The sequence below is a fragment of the Nycticebus coucang genome, chromosome X, assembly GCF_027406575.1.
Source record: "Nycticebus coucang isolate mNycCou1 chromosome X, mNycCou1.pri, whole genome shotgun sequence".
NCBI lineage: Eukaryota > Metazoa > Chordata > Mammalia > Primates > Lorisidae > Nycticebus > Nycticebus coucang.
In genome coordinates, this window is record NC_069804.1 from 74936516 (window position 1) to 74951209 (window position 14694).

General features: G+C 39.5%; 1 protein-coding gene across 2 annotated transcripts in view; it reads right to left on the reverse strand.

Annotated features, from left to right (window-relative positions):
• Positions 1-573: 573 nt before the first annotated feature.
• Positions 574-14694, reverse strand: part of OPHN1 (oligophrenin 1) — a 721258-nt gene continuing 707137 nt past the window's right edge. For both annotated transcript variants that reach the window (XM_053579945.1, XM_053579942.1), the window contains exons 22-25: positions 10699-10864; positions 9585-9635; positions 5854-5895; positions 574-4677 (exon numbers count right to left, since the gene is read on the reverse strand). In XM_053579945.1, coding sequence (XP_053435920.1) covers positions 5862-5895; positions 9585-9635; positions 10699-10864 — 251 coding nt within the window. In that variant the 3' untranslated portion in view covers positions 574-4677; positions 5854-5861. The remainder of the gene's footprint in view (positions 4678-5853; positions 5896-9584; positions 9636-10698; positions 10865-14694) is intronic.

Genomic DNA, 14694 nt, shown 5'->3' on the forward strand with positions numbered 1-14694 from the left:
CTTTAATGTGCTTAAGAATCTCTTGGGAGATCTTGTTATAATTGATTCCGTATGTCTAAGGTGGGGCCCAGGAATCTGCATTTCTAACAAGCTCCTAGGTAATGCTAATACTGATGCTAGACCAATTTGAGTAACAAGAATTGTGGATCTTTCATCTGCCCTATTTGTAAGCACCTTCTTCCTTTGCCTTTGGTATTCATTTTCCTTACAACTGACAGTGTGGTATATGAGAAACAGAATTTTCTCTGTAGTTTCCTGTTCAGGATTTGTATCAATTCCTAGCTGTGTAATCTTGGGCAAACCATTTAGCCCCTCCTGAGCCTCAAGTTTACCACTCTGTAAAGATGGGTCTGTAACCTGACATGGTGATGATGTGAGCCTGAGAGAATTACAAGGCTGTGGTTCAAAGTGAACTGTAGACTGAGATTCTTAGGTCCAAAAGAATCCCGTAGCAAGGTTTCCTTATATTTGTAAAAGACAACATAAGCAGGAGGTAGTGACAACATGCACCATTATGCCTAATATGCTCAAAGATTGTTTCCATGACAAAAATGCAGATGAAATCCATTTGTACTAGACAGTCTGTATACTTTATTGAAAGTCACATGAATGGGCCCCAGGATCTCATTCTTTTATTAGTTGTAACACATACATTTTACACAGGCACTCTTTCTAGCCCTCAAGTAATGTCCTGGGCATTAAGTACTACATTTCCCCATGAAAATAAAGACTCTCTGTCAAAAACGTATCTTTAACAACCTTTAAGGTATCTTGTTTCCCTCTGAAATTTATTATTTATGAAGCATTTTCTGGGCTTGTAATGTTTCAAGGCCACTTGTCTGCAGCTACTTTAAAAGTAATTCCTAGTCACATAACTATTTACTTGATATTTTCTTTGTTCTACTTATTACAGAATTAAAGAACTTCTTGAAAAGAGAATAATACTTTCCCATGATATTCAATTATTTTAGAAATACTCTGCAGGACACTACTTTACTATTAAAAATGGATGCCGAGTTTTTGTCCTCGATAGCTGAACACCTCCCAACCATTTTTTCAAACAAAAACTTGAAAAATGGGAATTCAACAATATTTATTTTTATAAACCATTTCTTGAATTTTGCTATAACCACAGAAAAAACTATGTAGGGTTTTGACCCCAAGGCATCAAGTACTGCAGAGGCACTGAGACCTTTGCTACTTCTGGAACTGCATGTGTATATGTCATCAGTCTCTTCAGCTCAAAATACACATGCTACAACTTAGCAAAATACAGAGACACATATGGGAGATTTTTTCCCTTTGAGGAATGGCTAAGCCGAGGACTTAAAAGCTACCAACTAAAAATCAAATACTTCACAATTTAGAACTAGATGATTCTTTTAAAAACATTACCAAATGGCAAGCTGATGAAGAGGAGGCCTAACTCAGGAATTTTCCAGTCCAGTTTTCATTCCCCTGTAAAGTGGATCTGCATGCCCTTCCCTCATCAAACGTTTGCCTTTTAATATTTTGTTAGACAGGCAAAAGTCAAAAGTCATGCCAGCTCTAGTAATGTGCCTCTGTTCAAATACCTATGCAGGGCTAGGTGCCCATACCTCAGTGGTTAGGGCGCCAGCCACATACACCAGGGCTGGCAGGTTCAAACCCAGCCACGGCCTGCTAAACAACAATGACAACTACAACAACAAAAAATTGCCAGGCCTTGTGGCAGGCACCTATAGTTCCAGCTACTTGTGAGGCTGAGGCAAGAGAATTGCTGTAAGCCCAAGAGTTTGAGATTGCTGTGAGCTGTGATGCTATAGCACTCTACTGAGGGCAACATACTAAGACTCTGTCTCAAAACAAAACAAAACAAAACAAAACACGTACTCAGTATGGCAAGGGGAAAACAGCATGGGGTACAGAGTCAAAGCATCCTGGATTCAAATCACAGTTCAGATATTTACTTTCTATGTGCCCTCAAGCTGGTTACTTTGGCACTCTGGATCATAATTCCTTTCTCTGTAAAATGAGAAAACTTCCATAATTGTAATAAGGGCAAAATGAGATAATATGTGTCAAGCAATTAGTATGTGCTTAATGTTAGCTTCCTTAGCTAGCAGTGCCAGTTTAAGACTTTCATCCATTGCCAGTTTTTTTCTAACTTGCCAACCAGGATACACTGATCATTTCCTGTAGTTGTCATTCTCCCATTACCACTCTCTTCCCATAGCCTCTTCTAAATGACTACCCATTCATTAATCCTAGTCCAAACCAGTCTCATTCCATAATAGTGTGCCTCACCACAAAATCTTTTGCTCTTTAAATCAGAGCACCAAAAGAAGATAGTGAGGTTCATTCTTTAGGTATATCACAGGTATACCACTACTCCCTGCCCTCTATCCAGACTGGTAATCCTAACTCTCCAGGCTAGGCTCTTGATCTGTGTCATAGACAACACACAGTGGTTTCATGGCCATACTTCTGGGATATCTCTCCCACTGGGATCACAGCAGCTTTTTGCATCTCTTGGTTATCTTCCAGTATTGGTGATTGTGGTATCTTTACCCCAGAAAACTAGAGTCAAATCACGTCTCTACCATCTTAAAAGGTACTGAGGCCCCATTGGTCATTGCTTCTGTGGCCCATATATGAACACCTGCCTGCTTTAGTCAGTCATACAATAGGACAGAGCAGGAAGGCCATAGCTCTGAGCCCAGGGTTCAATAAGCACTTCCCTAGGGGAGGACAGGAGGCCTGTCAGAGTCTTCCTCTAGGGTGAGCAGCAAGTAAAATGATGGTCACTTGTCTCTCTTGCTCCTGGCTTCTAGTAAAATGGTCTTTGAACCTGGGCAGAGTGGAGAGGCCATCTGGGCATCCCTTGATTTAGAATAGCAAAAAGGCTTTCTGTATGTTTGCCCCACATGTTCCTACTCAGCAGTAAACCACATAGGGGAGTTCGCTCTTGAAAGGGACTACTGCCTTCTAGTAGGCATCTCAAGAGTTGCCTTGGGCACATGTGTATGCACACTTGTGCTCTTTATCTCCATATCTGTGTTTCTTTCTCAGTACTACAATCAATTCCCTAGCAAGGACTTGCTAGAAGAGTACAGGTAAGAAAGCCTTTTTCTCATACTGCACCACATTATAATTAAAGAGAGCCTAAATGCAAACAGTGGCCCAGGCATATGCATAGAAACACAAGCATTGATATTCTATCAGCTTCCCTTCAACAAAGAGGAATCAGAAATGTCTGTTCCTCACTACATCAACTTTGTTTTAGTTCCTTTCTAATGATTGAGACAGTGAATGAAGGAGACTGGGGGCTTATATCTTGAAGTTTTCCACTTGGTCACAAATATGAGAGCTCAAGAAAGAATAAAAGCCAAAAGCCAAAAGCCAAAAATAATAGCCACTAAAGCTACTAATCTTAAGGCTACTTGCTGGGTTAAGTTTAGAGTAATGGCGAGAACTTTGCATAGGAGCCCAGGGACTTGAGATCTTGTCCTGGTGTGGTCACTAACCTCAGTGCTCTGCCTCAGTTTCAGCAACTGTAAACTAGTTAGTTATACTTAATGATTTTAAAAAGCCTTTCCATACTTTACAGGTTGTAAAATATGTCTTTTATCTCAAGGATTGTGGTTCTTAATCTATATTAGGTCACAAACCTATTTGAAATTCAATACAATATTATGAACCATCTCCTCAGAAAAGACATGTTATGGAATGCCACATACCATCTCAGGGGCATCATGGAGTTCCTGAACCCATACACATTGGATTAAGAACTGATTTACTCAGGAGCTAAAAAGACCTTATATGAGAAGGTAAACATGAAGCAACAATGACAGCTGCCTAGCCTCAATTCACTTCAACGATTTTTCTAGCATTTGACCTAAAATGGAGTTCCTACATGACAAAAACAGTCTGCCTTTTGTAAAGGTTTTTTTCTTGATTGATTGGAAAGGAAGCTGTCAAGAGAAAACAAAAGAAATAATAACCCCAAAAGACCTAGGCTTGACATGGAAAACATGCTTTGCAGATTTGTCCTAAGCAAGAGCAGGTAAGCCACCAACCTAAATTCACATACAGGGGTTGTAAGGGCTGCCACCCATGCTGTCTGACCCCACAGGAACAGACAAGCTCTTAGAAACATACTACAGTACCAGAATGCTACTCTGGCACCAGTGTCTGTATCTTCAGTATGAAACATGATTAGATTCTCCAATGTTTGGCAAACATTCCTCATCCCTGCCAACAAAGATAAGCAATGGCTCTGATTCAAGTGGCCTTTAGTTCATGGACAGATCCCTGGGATCAGTCTTTAACCCCAAATCCTGAAGAGTTCAATGGCCTTTTGAGGAAGCAGAAAGTTCTGAGAGAGTTGAAAACTGGACCCCTCTCTTCAACTCAGATAAATGGAAGGTGACTTTGGCAGAGTCAGGCTTGAGGGAATCTAGCCATTCACAGTACAGAATCTCAAAATAGGTCTTCTGAGGGGATAAGGACAGAATACAAAGGAGAAATAAACATGTATCTAAGACATGTGCCCCTTATTTTATAGCCTTCCAGAGCCTGAAGATGCAGGGCCAAGAAGGAGCTGTTCTTCAGCACAAAATGACTCCACACATAAGGGTTTGCAGAAGACCCTTTCAGAACTTGGAAAGGGTCTCCAGTGGCCAAGGATTTTAAAACCTGAAAGAGAAAAAAGACAGTAGGGAATTAGCTAGGTCTGAAAAGCCACTGAGTGGTGGGGCCTCTCCTTGTAGCTAGCTAAACCTATAACTGGTAGCTCATCTTTTGATGAACAAAGCCTTCCTGGAAAAAGACCTTTATAACTCAGATCCCATGAAACAGGCCTAGGATGGTACTATGATCAGGATTGGAGACTCTGTACCTTTGACCTTAACTCTAATTTCCAAAAAGTCTATCTGGGGAAGCAGAAACCTGATACTGAACCTCTGAGATTACCCCCTACCCTGCCTTTATGGCCCTCTAAAAACTCCTAACTTCCTTTTTCTGGAACTTCAGCTCCATAGGCACTGATAACAAAAAGCATATCTACCCATAGAACTCTGAGGACTGGCAGTGACAGGAAGAAAAAGAAGGCTAGGGAGCATATAGAAAGCAAAGCTCCAGATACTTGGTTCTTATTTATGTGCGTATCAGTTCATGTCATGCCAGCAATCTGATAGCCAAGCAATCAGAACTCCTAGGTAGAGAAAGGAATTTCCCTGACCCCTGAGTCTCTTGTGACCTTAGTAGGTCACTTTTCACCTCTGAACTTCTCAGTTTCTTTTTTTGTTGAATTAGAACACATATTATCCCCCCTACTTCTGGCAAGTGATAATGATCGCACAAGATAATGGATGTGAAACTACTTTGCTTTAGACAAATATAGAGGACTGAGGAGGATAGTTCAGGTAGATAAAACTGAAATAGTGATTTTGTCTAAAGGAATGAAATCCACCACATACTAAGGTAGCTTCTCAGCACCTGCGATAATAGCAAAAGGCAGGTTACTGATTTCCTTAAAGAACTAAAAGATGTCATTATACAAACTGGTGCTCAGAGAAGCAAATGTTCTTGCCTATAATGTCACAGCCTAAGATTCCTAATGAATTTGATTCAAAGGCAAACTGTAAAACTATATCTTAGTATGGCTGGGAAAGAAAGAAAGGAAAGAGGAAGATGACTTAAAAATTATACAATACCTCCAAATTAAAAGTCACTGAGTTTAAGGATCATGCAAATGAACCAAGGCACAGAAATCAGTTCCCACTCCCTGTACTTAAATGGTAGTCAAGTCCTCAAAATATAATATCAGATATGTGGAATAAGGTTCTGTAATCATGGACAGAGATTACATACCTGTGACCTCAACTTTCATCTCCAGGAAGTCTGCCTTGAGAACTGTGAATAAAGGAACAAAGACATTTCACTAAGACACTAACAATCAGGACTAGAAAGACAAACCAAGGGGCTGGGGGACCCTTCCAGGTCAGTGTCAAAGAGGTCATATGAAAAACAAAGTGATTCCCAGATTTGAAAGCATCCACACTCATAGGCTGGGCTACTTCCCCATTATCCATTTCAGAAAACATATTTAAAGTGCCAATACAATCCTTTGAATCTCAGACTATAAGAGGTAGGAAAGCCCAGAGAAGTTGGCCCCAGACAATGAACTACTGTGATTAACTCTAATAGGAAGATGGGTGAGGAGATGAGCAAGTATCAAGTGAAAGATGAATCTTCCTTTGCCTTGATGACCAAACCAGCTTTTCCTAGTCTCTTGATGTACTTCAATCAGTTCTAGATTACCCTTGTCTGAGACAGCCTGGGGTGGGGTTGTGGGGAGAGTCTAGGTGAGATAATCTTTGGCAAATAAAGCTCACTAAAGTGTGGCCACAGCATTCTACACAAGAGCGGGTTTCCAAGGGCTATGTTTTTCTCTTGAGTCTATTTATACCCATTTCCTGAAATGACCTTACTCCCATATATGGTTTCAAACACCACCAAATACTAGGGACCTCCACCCCAGAGGGCTATTCGCATTGTAGAATATGTGAATAGCCACCCCTAATGTGGCCACATTCAATAGATCTACCCTAAAATCTATGTAGATCCAGGCCCAACTGCGTCCAAAATTGAGGATAGAAACTTTCCCATAAGACCTGCTTCTGGCCAGGCATGGTGGTGGCTCATGCTTGTAATCCTAGCATTCTGGGAGGCTGAGGTGAGTGGATTGCTTGAGCTCATGAGTTTGAGATCAGCCCAAGGAAGAGCCAGACCCCGTCTCTACTAAAAATAGCAAAACTGAGGCAAGAGGATCTCTTGAGCCCAAGAGTTTGAGGTTGCTATGAGCTATTATGACACCATGGAACTCTACCCAGGACAACAGAGTGAGACTCTGTCTCAATAATAATAATAAAAGACCTGTTTCTTCATGAGTATTTACATCCACTTGATTGTTCATGTTAGATTTTTCTCTCCCAGTCCTTTTCCAAGTCCTTTGTTTGAAAAGTCATTCAAAAACTCTGTCCCTTCTATTCTGTTCCCATTGGAAATGCCATAGGCCAGGACTTCACTCTTGGCATGACAATTAGTCTCCTAACTGGTCACCTCTCTGTCTCTAGTGTTACTCTCCCATCTGTCTTCCTCACTACCACCAGAGTGATATACTTATAACTCAGTCAGCTCAAAATATGCACTGTCATGCTTAAAAGTTTTCCCTTACCCATGACTACAATACAAGGATTAAATACCTTGGTTTGTCATACAGGACCCACATGGTCTGGCTCTGATCCATCTTCCTGGTCTTACCTTCAGGTAAACTTTCCTTTTCTCATTTCTACCTTCTAGCCAAAGTAAACACAAACCGCTTCCATATCTGTTTTACATAAGCTGTTCTGCCGCCCAGATGAACCACTACTCATTTTCTATTAAATTATTTAAAAGAAATTATTGTTTGAGGGAAATACAAATGACAGAGTTATATTCAAATGTCTGGATACAGTCACATATACAAATGGGAAGTAAAAAGGGGCAGGACAGAGGTTTAAACAGATCTTCATTTTATTAGAGAAGAGAGAAAAGTGAATAAAAATGACCACAGTTGGGATTGACTGTGTGTCTAGTCAGAGGATGTTGACCAAGGGGCCAGCATGTGAATGCACTGATGCAAGTGGTGGTTACAAGGTGGAGGCCTACATGGAAAGGATGGATGCTGAGTGGGAAAAACCTGTGAGTTACTTAGGATGCTAGGTAAGTGTACCCACTTTGGTCTTACATTCCTGCCAAGATGGAATCTGAAGATAAACAGGATTAAATCTAGGTTATAAAAGCCTGGTTATAGGGAGGTAGAGTGATACTCTAGGTTGAAGTGTCTGCTTTGGCTATAGTGCCCACAGACTGTGGTTGGCCTAAGGCTCCCCTAAATGTAGGTTGACAAAGCCCAGCCCACTGGAAATGACTATCATCAATCTTTGCATTCTCACACTACCAGTTTCACTATAGCTTCCCTATTGAAAGTTGGCATGCCTTGAAAATTCTATTGGATTTTGTTCATTCTCTTCTTAATGCCTTGGTTCCTTATCCAAGGAATTGGATGTCAATACTCTCACATCTTTGTGTATTTCTCCTCATCTTTCAAGCCCCAGTTCAAATATGTAATATAACCTCCTCTAAAAAGCTTTCCTTTAGACACGTTCAGAACAGTTCATTCTGTTCACTCCAGTTTACATCATTCTATTTCTCTGGTATTTCTTTCTCAAATGGCTTATCCTAAGGAGGGAAGGAGAACCTCTAGAAGTAGACCTGTTCATGGGTGTATAACTTATTGAGAATATTAGGGTGTTTCTCATTTTCTCTCTCCTTCCTTCTCTCCTTTTCTGTTTTTATTTCTCAAGGTAGACATTTGAGAAAGCCTGTCTTAAAAACTTTCTTGGTGGAAAGTTTTTACTTTTTTCCCCCTTGATGGAAATTTTTATCTTCATGGTATCAGTAGAAGAAATCTGGGAACTTAACCTCACTTTCATCTGTTATGGTAGAATAGATGGTAAATAATTGTCTAAGAAGAATTTGGCCCAGTCTAAGACACTTGGGGGCTCCCTGCCAAGCACAGCTAGGACAACTTGCTGTGCAGAATCATGTTCTGGTGAGTCAGGTCCCATAGTTTTTACTAGAGAATATCAAAACTACCCCAGATCCACTTCTGGGAAAGGCACATTGTTCTGCTTTAACTGACCATCTAGAAGAGTTATACCCCTGTCACCTATCAGGAAGCAAAATTTCAAACACAAGAACAAGGAACTAATATGCAACATGGAAAAAAACTCAGAGAGTCTCTGAAGGCTAAGTAATCATTTCTCTAGGAGTTTTAGTCTAAAGGGTCACAAAAAATAGGCCTTGGGCAATCTGTACCAGGAAGTGAGAAGTTTTTGAAAACAAACTAATAGGAAGGAAGGAAAGAAGGAATAAAGGGAGGGAAGGATAAAAGAAAGAAACAAACAAAAGAACAGTTTCCCAGGCCTGACTCCTGTATATTTTTTTAGTGAGTCTAGAGTGAAAGCTAAGAATCTGTGATTTTTTTCTTCTCTTAGCTTTCCAGATGATTTAGATGTATATCCAGTTTGAGAACCATCGCCTAAAAATGTTTACCTGCAAAATGGGGGCCATGCTTTTGTTAGAGTGTTGTATTCTATATATCCTTGTCAGCTTCCTTTTTAGAATTCATTAAATAGGAGGTAAATAAGTAAACCAATGAAAAAATAAGACCTACATTAGATAGAAATATTTCATGGTGTACATGTGTCTTTGTGCTCATGTGTACATGCACGTATGTGTGTGTTTGTCAGAAAGGAGCACAGAGAAAGAGATGGAGAAACAGTAAGACGGAGACAAAAGATACAGACAAAGGGAGGAAAAGAGTGTGAGAAACAAAAAGAGATGTAAAGACAAAGCTGAGGGAGAGAAAACAATAAACCGGGAGACATAAAGCTATAAAAAAATAAAAAGAGAATGTAAGAGTGAGCACAAATAGAGTCTCCTGATGAATTGACTAAAAAGCGATTTGGCTTTCTTTTGTCATCTGTGTCTCTTACCTTCCTGTTTTCCGGGAAGCTGTTTCAAAAAACCTGGTCCTGGAAGCCACCCTGCAAACAGAAGCCAAGTAAATCTCATGAGCTGCTCTGGAATATGCATGAGGACCAAAGACTAATGGAAAGGAAAGGAAATTCTGCACCAGATGGGTCACCAATACCAGACCCTGCCTTTGCTGACAAAGGACCTGAGTCTCAGGAGAAATCCAAGTACCAGAATGTGAAATGGCCCAGAGCCTACAGACACTCCGAAGACCATAGTAGACACCATATATACCTATTGAGCAGAATGGCCTAAGTAAGATTGCAAATTCAGGCTTTTCTTGAAGGAAATGAGTGAAATCAGTCTATATTTCAAAGTGTAATTGTTAGCCTTTTGTAAATACACTTACCTAATTAACTAAAGCTGTGGAAGCTCTGGTCTGCCCCCACCCATTTTACAATTGCAAAAAATAACACAAGAACAAATAACATGAGGTGGCAATATACATAGAGGCTCTGTATTAAAAGAGGCCAGCCAGGCTAGTTATGGCCAAGCAAGGCCGGTCTCTGAGCACTGCTAGGCTTCCATCCTGGCCACTCCTTCCCTAGTTTCTTGGCTTGCAACCCTGCCTCAGTAAAGTCCTGTTGGACCAGAGCTCAGCTCTTGCTCTGCAAGATAATCTTTGAAGAACCTGAGTCTTTTTGAAAGACTTTTAAAAATCATATCCTTTGCTTACCAACAAAAGCCTCAAACGCAAGTATAATGAACAAATCTATTCATTAAATTACTGTAAAAATCAGCATCAATAACAAGAAAATAGGAAAAAAATGTCCAAAGCCAAGGAAGCTAAAAAACAGTATATAATCATATCATCATACAGAGATTAGGGCAGTTAAGCAAAATGGGTCTCCTTGCAGATACTAAAGTTCAAAGTTTTCAGCTTTAGGGATATTTCTCAGCCTTGAATATTGAGTAAAACACTCCAAAATAGGGCTGGCCTACGAGATTCTCCTAAACTATGAAGTAAATGATACCCCAGAGTTGTGCTATGTATACCCTTAATAGCTTATATATAGTAATCCTAAGAGCATTTCTGGTAGCTTTAGGTCAAATTTGAGGAATAGTCCTACTTACACAGATGATGGGATTTCCTCTGCATTGTCAGTCACAATATCTGGCTTTGGTTCTGGTTTCAGGGAAGTAGCTGCCCGGCAGGGAGGGTCTGGGGGCCTCACTGGGGGACGAATAATAGTTGGCTTTTCACCTGGAGGCCGCACTTTGCTGAAACTGTCAGCATCCCCTGGAAAGGAGAACAATACCAGGAACTTGGATGGTTAGCCAAACAGAACACTACTCATGAGCAGGCACCCAATTATAAGGGATATTTTGGCCACTTTCTTTGGTGAACAAGTGCTTGGGGGAGAGAACAATATGTGTTCTCTCTTGTTAGTGCTTGGTCACTAACAACTCTGGCTTATTCTTTTGTTTTTCTCACAGCGATCCCTTTGGGAAGTCTATATTTGAACCCCATCTCTGAAACTTCAGATACCTTGTGTGTATATCAGTTTTCTAAGTCTCAGTTTCTTTAGTTATATAATCAAGATCAGTTAATATATAATCTTACAGAGATAGTGAGAGTATGTAATTAGGTACTACTATGTTTATTACAATGCCAATACATAGGAGGTACTCAGTAAATGTTTGATGGTGAATTTGAATTTGTTAAATTCATCGTCACTGAAATTCAGGTCATTTTCATGTGACTATCATAGTAGTCTCCTAACTCACCTTTCTATGTCCACGTTTCTCAAGTTTACAAAATAAATATAACTCCTTTTTTATAAGATGGTTCTAGTAGGACCATGGTGAAACAGGGACACTCACACATTGCCAGTGGCACCAAGAATTGGGCTTATAATATCTAGATAGCCATCAAGCATTCTGGAACAATGTAGATGAAATGCAAAATAATATGTATGAGATAATTCATACTCATTTATCCAGTAATTACACTTTGAGGAACAGGCCCAAGGAATTAATACAAGAGGGAAAAAAAGTAAGAAAAAAACAATTGGCACAAAAATATGCATCTTAACAGGAAACGTTTGAACCCAACCACAAAAGCTAAGCACACAATGCAAGTCATACAAGCTTTTAACCAATATATATTATGCGTGAACTGACAAAAATTTAGACCAGGCAAACACAAACACGTGAATATGAAGTAATATTATGTAAAAAAGTCCATAAAAATTGTTCCTGGCCTAATAAAGACTATATTGAAATTGACATGTGGGCAAATATACAAGGGTGTTATAAGATTGTGACATTCATTCAACTTTTCTACAAAAAATGTTTATAGTAAATGTAAAAACATATTAAATTGAATCAATAGAATACTGCAATGAAATTTACTTCAAGTATTTTTACACTGTTTTTCTTCTCCTTAAAGAATTTTCCCAGCAGCAATAAAATGCACAAGTTCAAACTCCTTCACAGAAATGAAGGCCCTCCAAGGGGTGGTACCAAATCACCGTCCTAGGCACTAACCTCTAATTTGTCTCCTCACTTCCCCATTAAAGCAAACTCTCTACTCTTCCTTTTAAGCAAGACAGAGCCTAGAGTTGTGCAGACCTGGTTATTGAATCTTATTCTGCTACTTCTAAGTAGAGGGGCCTTGGACAATTATTTAACCTCTTTGACTGTCAATTTTGTCATCTGGGAGATGGGTATAACAGCCCGACTTCACAAGGTAATTTTAAGGACTAAATTAGAAGTCCTACAGACAGTGACTGACATAAAGTAGGCTAAGTGTCAGAATCTGTCCTTCTTGCCTATAAGTGTCCCTGTTCCCATTTCTTATCTGTACTATAACCATCTTACAAGGTGCAGCTCAAATCTTTGCCCTTTGAGCACCCTAGCAGGCACACATTCTTTCCACCAATGCAAAAGTTCATGGAGTGCTTATATATTGCCATGGAACATATATTTTTAAAATTCATATAGCCATACTGGTGAGGGACATAGATATGAAAAGAGATAGAAACAATACACTGTGATTGGTGTTCAGATGAAGGAATTTAAAAAACACTATTCATGTGCATACATATAAATTCTGTCCACCCATTTAGTCTCTATCTTACATTTCTGAACATGCCATTCTCCATAGAACCAGACTAGGTATACAGAATTAAAGCAGAAAAAGAACAATCAAAATTACAACAGTAGACCAATTTCTTTTTTTTTCTTTTTTTTTTTTTTATTAAATCATAACTGTATACATTGATATGATCATGGGGCATCATACACTCGCTTCATAAACCATTTGACAGATTTTTATCACAGTGGTTAACATAGCCTTTCCGGCGTTATCTCAGTTACTGTGCCAAAACATTTACATTCTACATTTACCAAGTTTCGCAAATATCCCTGTAATATGCACCACAGGTGTGATCCCACCGATCCCCCTCCCTCTATCCACCACCCCCCCTTTCCCACTTCCCCCTATTGTTAAGTTGTAGCTGGGTTATAGCTTTCATGTGAGAGTCCCAAATTAGTTTCATAGTAGGGCTGTGTACATTGGGTACTTTTTCTTCCATTCTTGAGATACTTTACTAAGAAGAATATGTTCCAGCTCCATCCATGTAAACATGAAAGAGGTAAAGTCTCCATCTTTCTTTAAGGCTGCATAGTATTCCAGGGTATACATATACCACAATTTATTAATCCATTCGTGGATCGATGGGCACTTGGGCTTTTTCCAAGACTTAGCTATTACGAATTGGGCTGCAATAAACATTCTGGTACAAATATCTTTGTTATGGTGTGATTTTTGGTCTTCTGGGTATATGCCCAGCAGAGGAATCACAGGATTGAATGGCAGATCTATTTTTAGATCTCTGAGTGTTCTCCATATATCTTTCCAAAAGGAATGTATTAATTTGCATTCCCACCAGCAGTGCAGAAGTGTTCCTTTTTCTCCGCATCTACACCAACATCTCTGGTCTTGAGATTTTGTGATATAGGCTAGTCGCACTGGACTTAGATGATATCTCAAAATAGTTTTGATTTGCATTTCTCTGATGATTAAAGATGATGAGCATTTTTTGATATGTCTGAAGGCCGTGCGCCTGTCTTCTTCAGAGAAGTTTCTCTTCAAATGCCTTGTCCAGCCTGCGATGGGATCCCTTGTTTTTTTCTTGCTGATGCGTTTGAGTTCTCTGTGGATTCTGGTTATTAAACCTTTGTCAGAGATATACTCTGCAAATATCTTCTCCCATTCTGAGGGCTGTCTGCTTGCTTTGCTCACTGTGTTCTTAGCTGTGCAGAAGCTTTTTAGTTTGATCAAGTCCCAGTAGTGTATTTTTGAAGCTGCTTCAATTGCCCGGGGGGTTCTCCTCATGAAATACTCACCCAGACCAATTTCTTCAAGGGTTTTCCCTGCATTCTCCTCTAGTATTTTTACAGTTTCATGTTTTAAGTGTAAATCTTTAATCCAATGAGAGTCTATCTTAGTTAATGGTGAAAGGTGTGGGTCCAATTTCAGTCTTTTGCAGGTTGCCAGCCAGTTCACCCAGCACCATTTGTTAAATAGGGAATCTTTTCCCCACTGAATGTTTTTAATTGGCTTGTCAAAAATCAAATAGCAGTAAGTAGCTGGATTCATCTCTTGGTTCTCTATTCTGTTCCAGATATCTACTTCTCTGTTTTTGTGCCAATACCATGCTGTTTTGATCACTATTGATTTGTAGTAAAGTCTGAGGTCTGGTAGTGTGATTCCTCCTGTTTTGTTTTTATTTCTGAGTAACGTCTTGGCTATTCGAGGTTTTTTCTGATTCCATATAAAACGAAGTAATGTTTTTTCAAGATCTTTAAAATATGACAGGGGAGCTTTAATAGGGAGTGCGTTGAAATTATATATTGCTTTGGGTAGTATGGACATTTTGATAATGTTGATTCTTCCCAGCCATGAGCATGGTATGTTTTTCCATTTGTTAACATTTTCAGCTATTCCTTTTCTTAGAGTTTCATAGTTCTCTTTATAGAGATCTTTCACGTCTTTTGTTAGGTAAATTCCCAAATATTTCATCTTCTTTGGCACTACTGTGAATGGGATAGAGTCCTTAACTG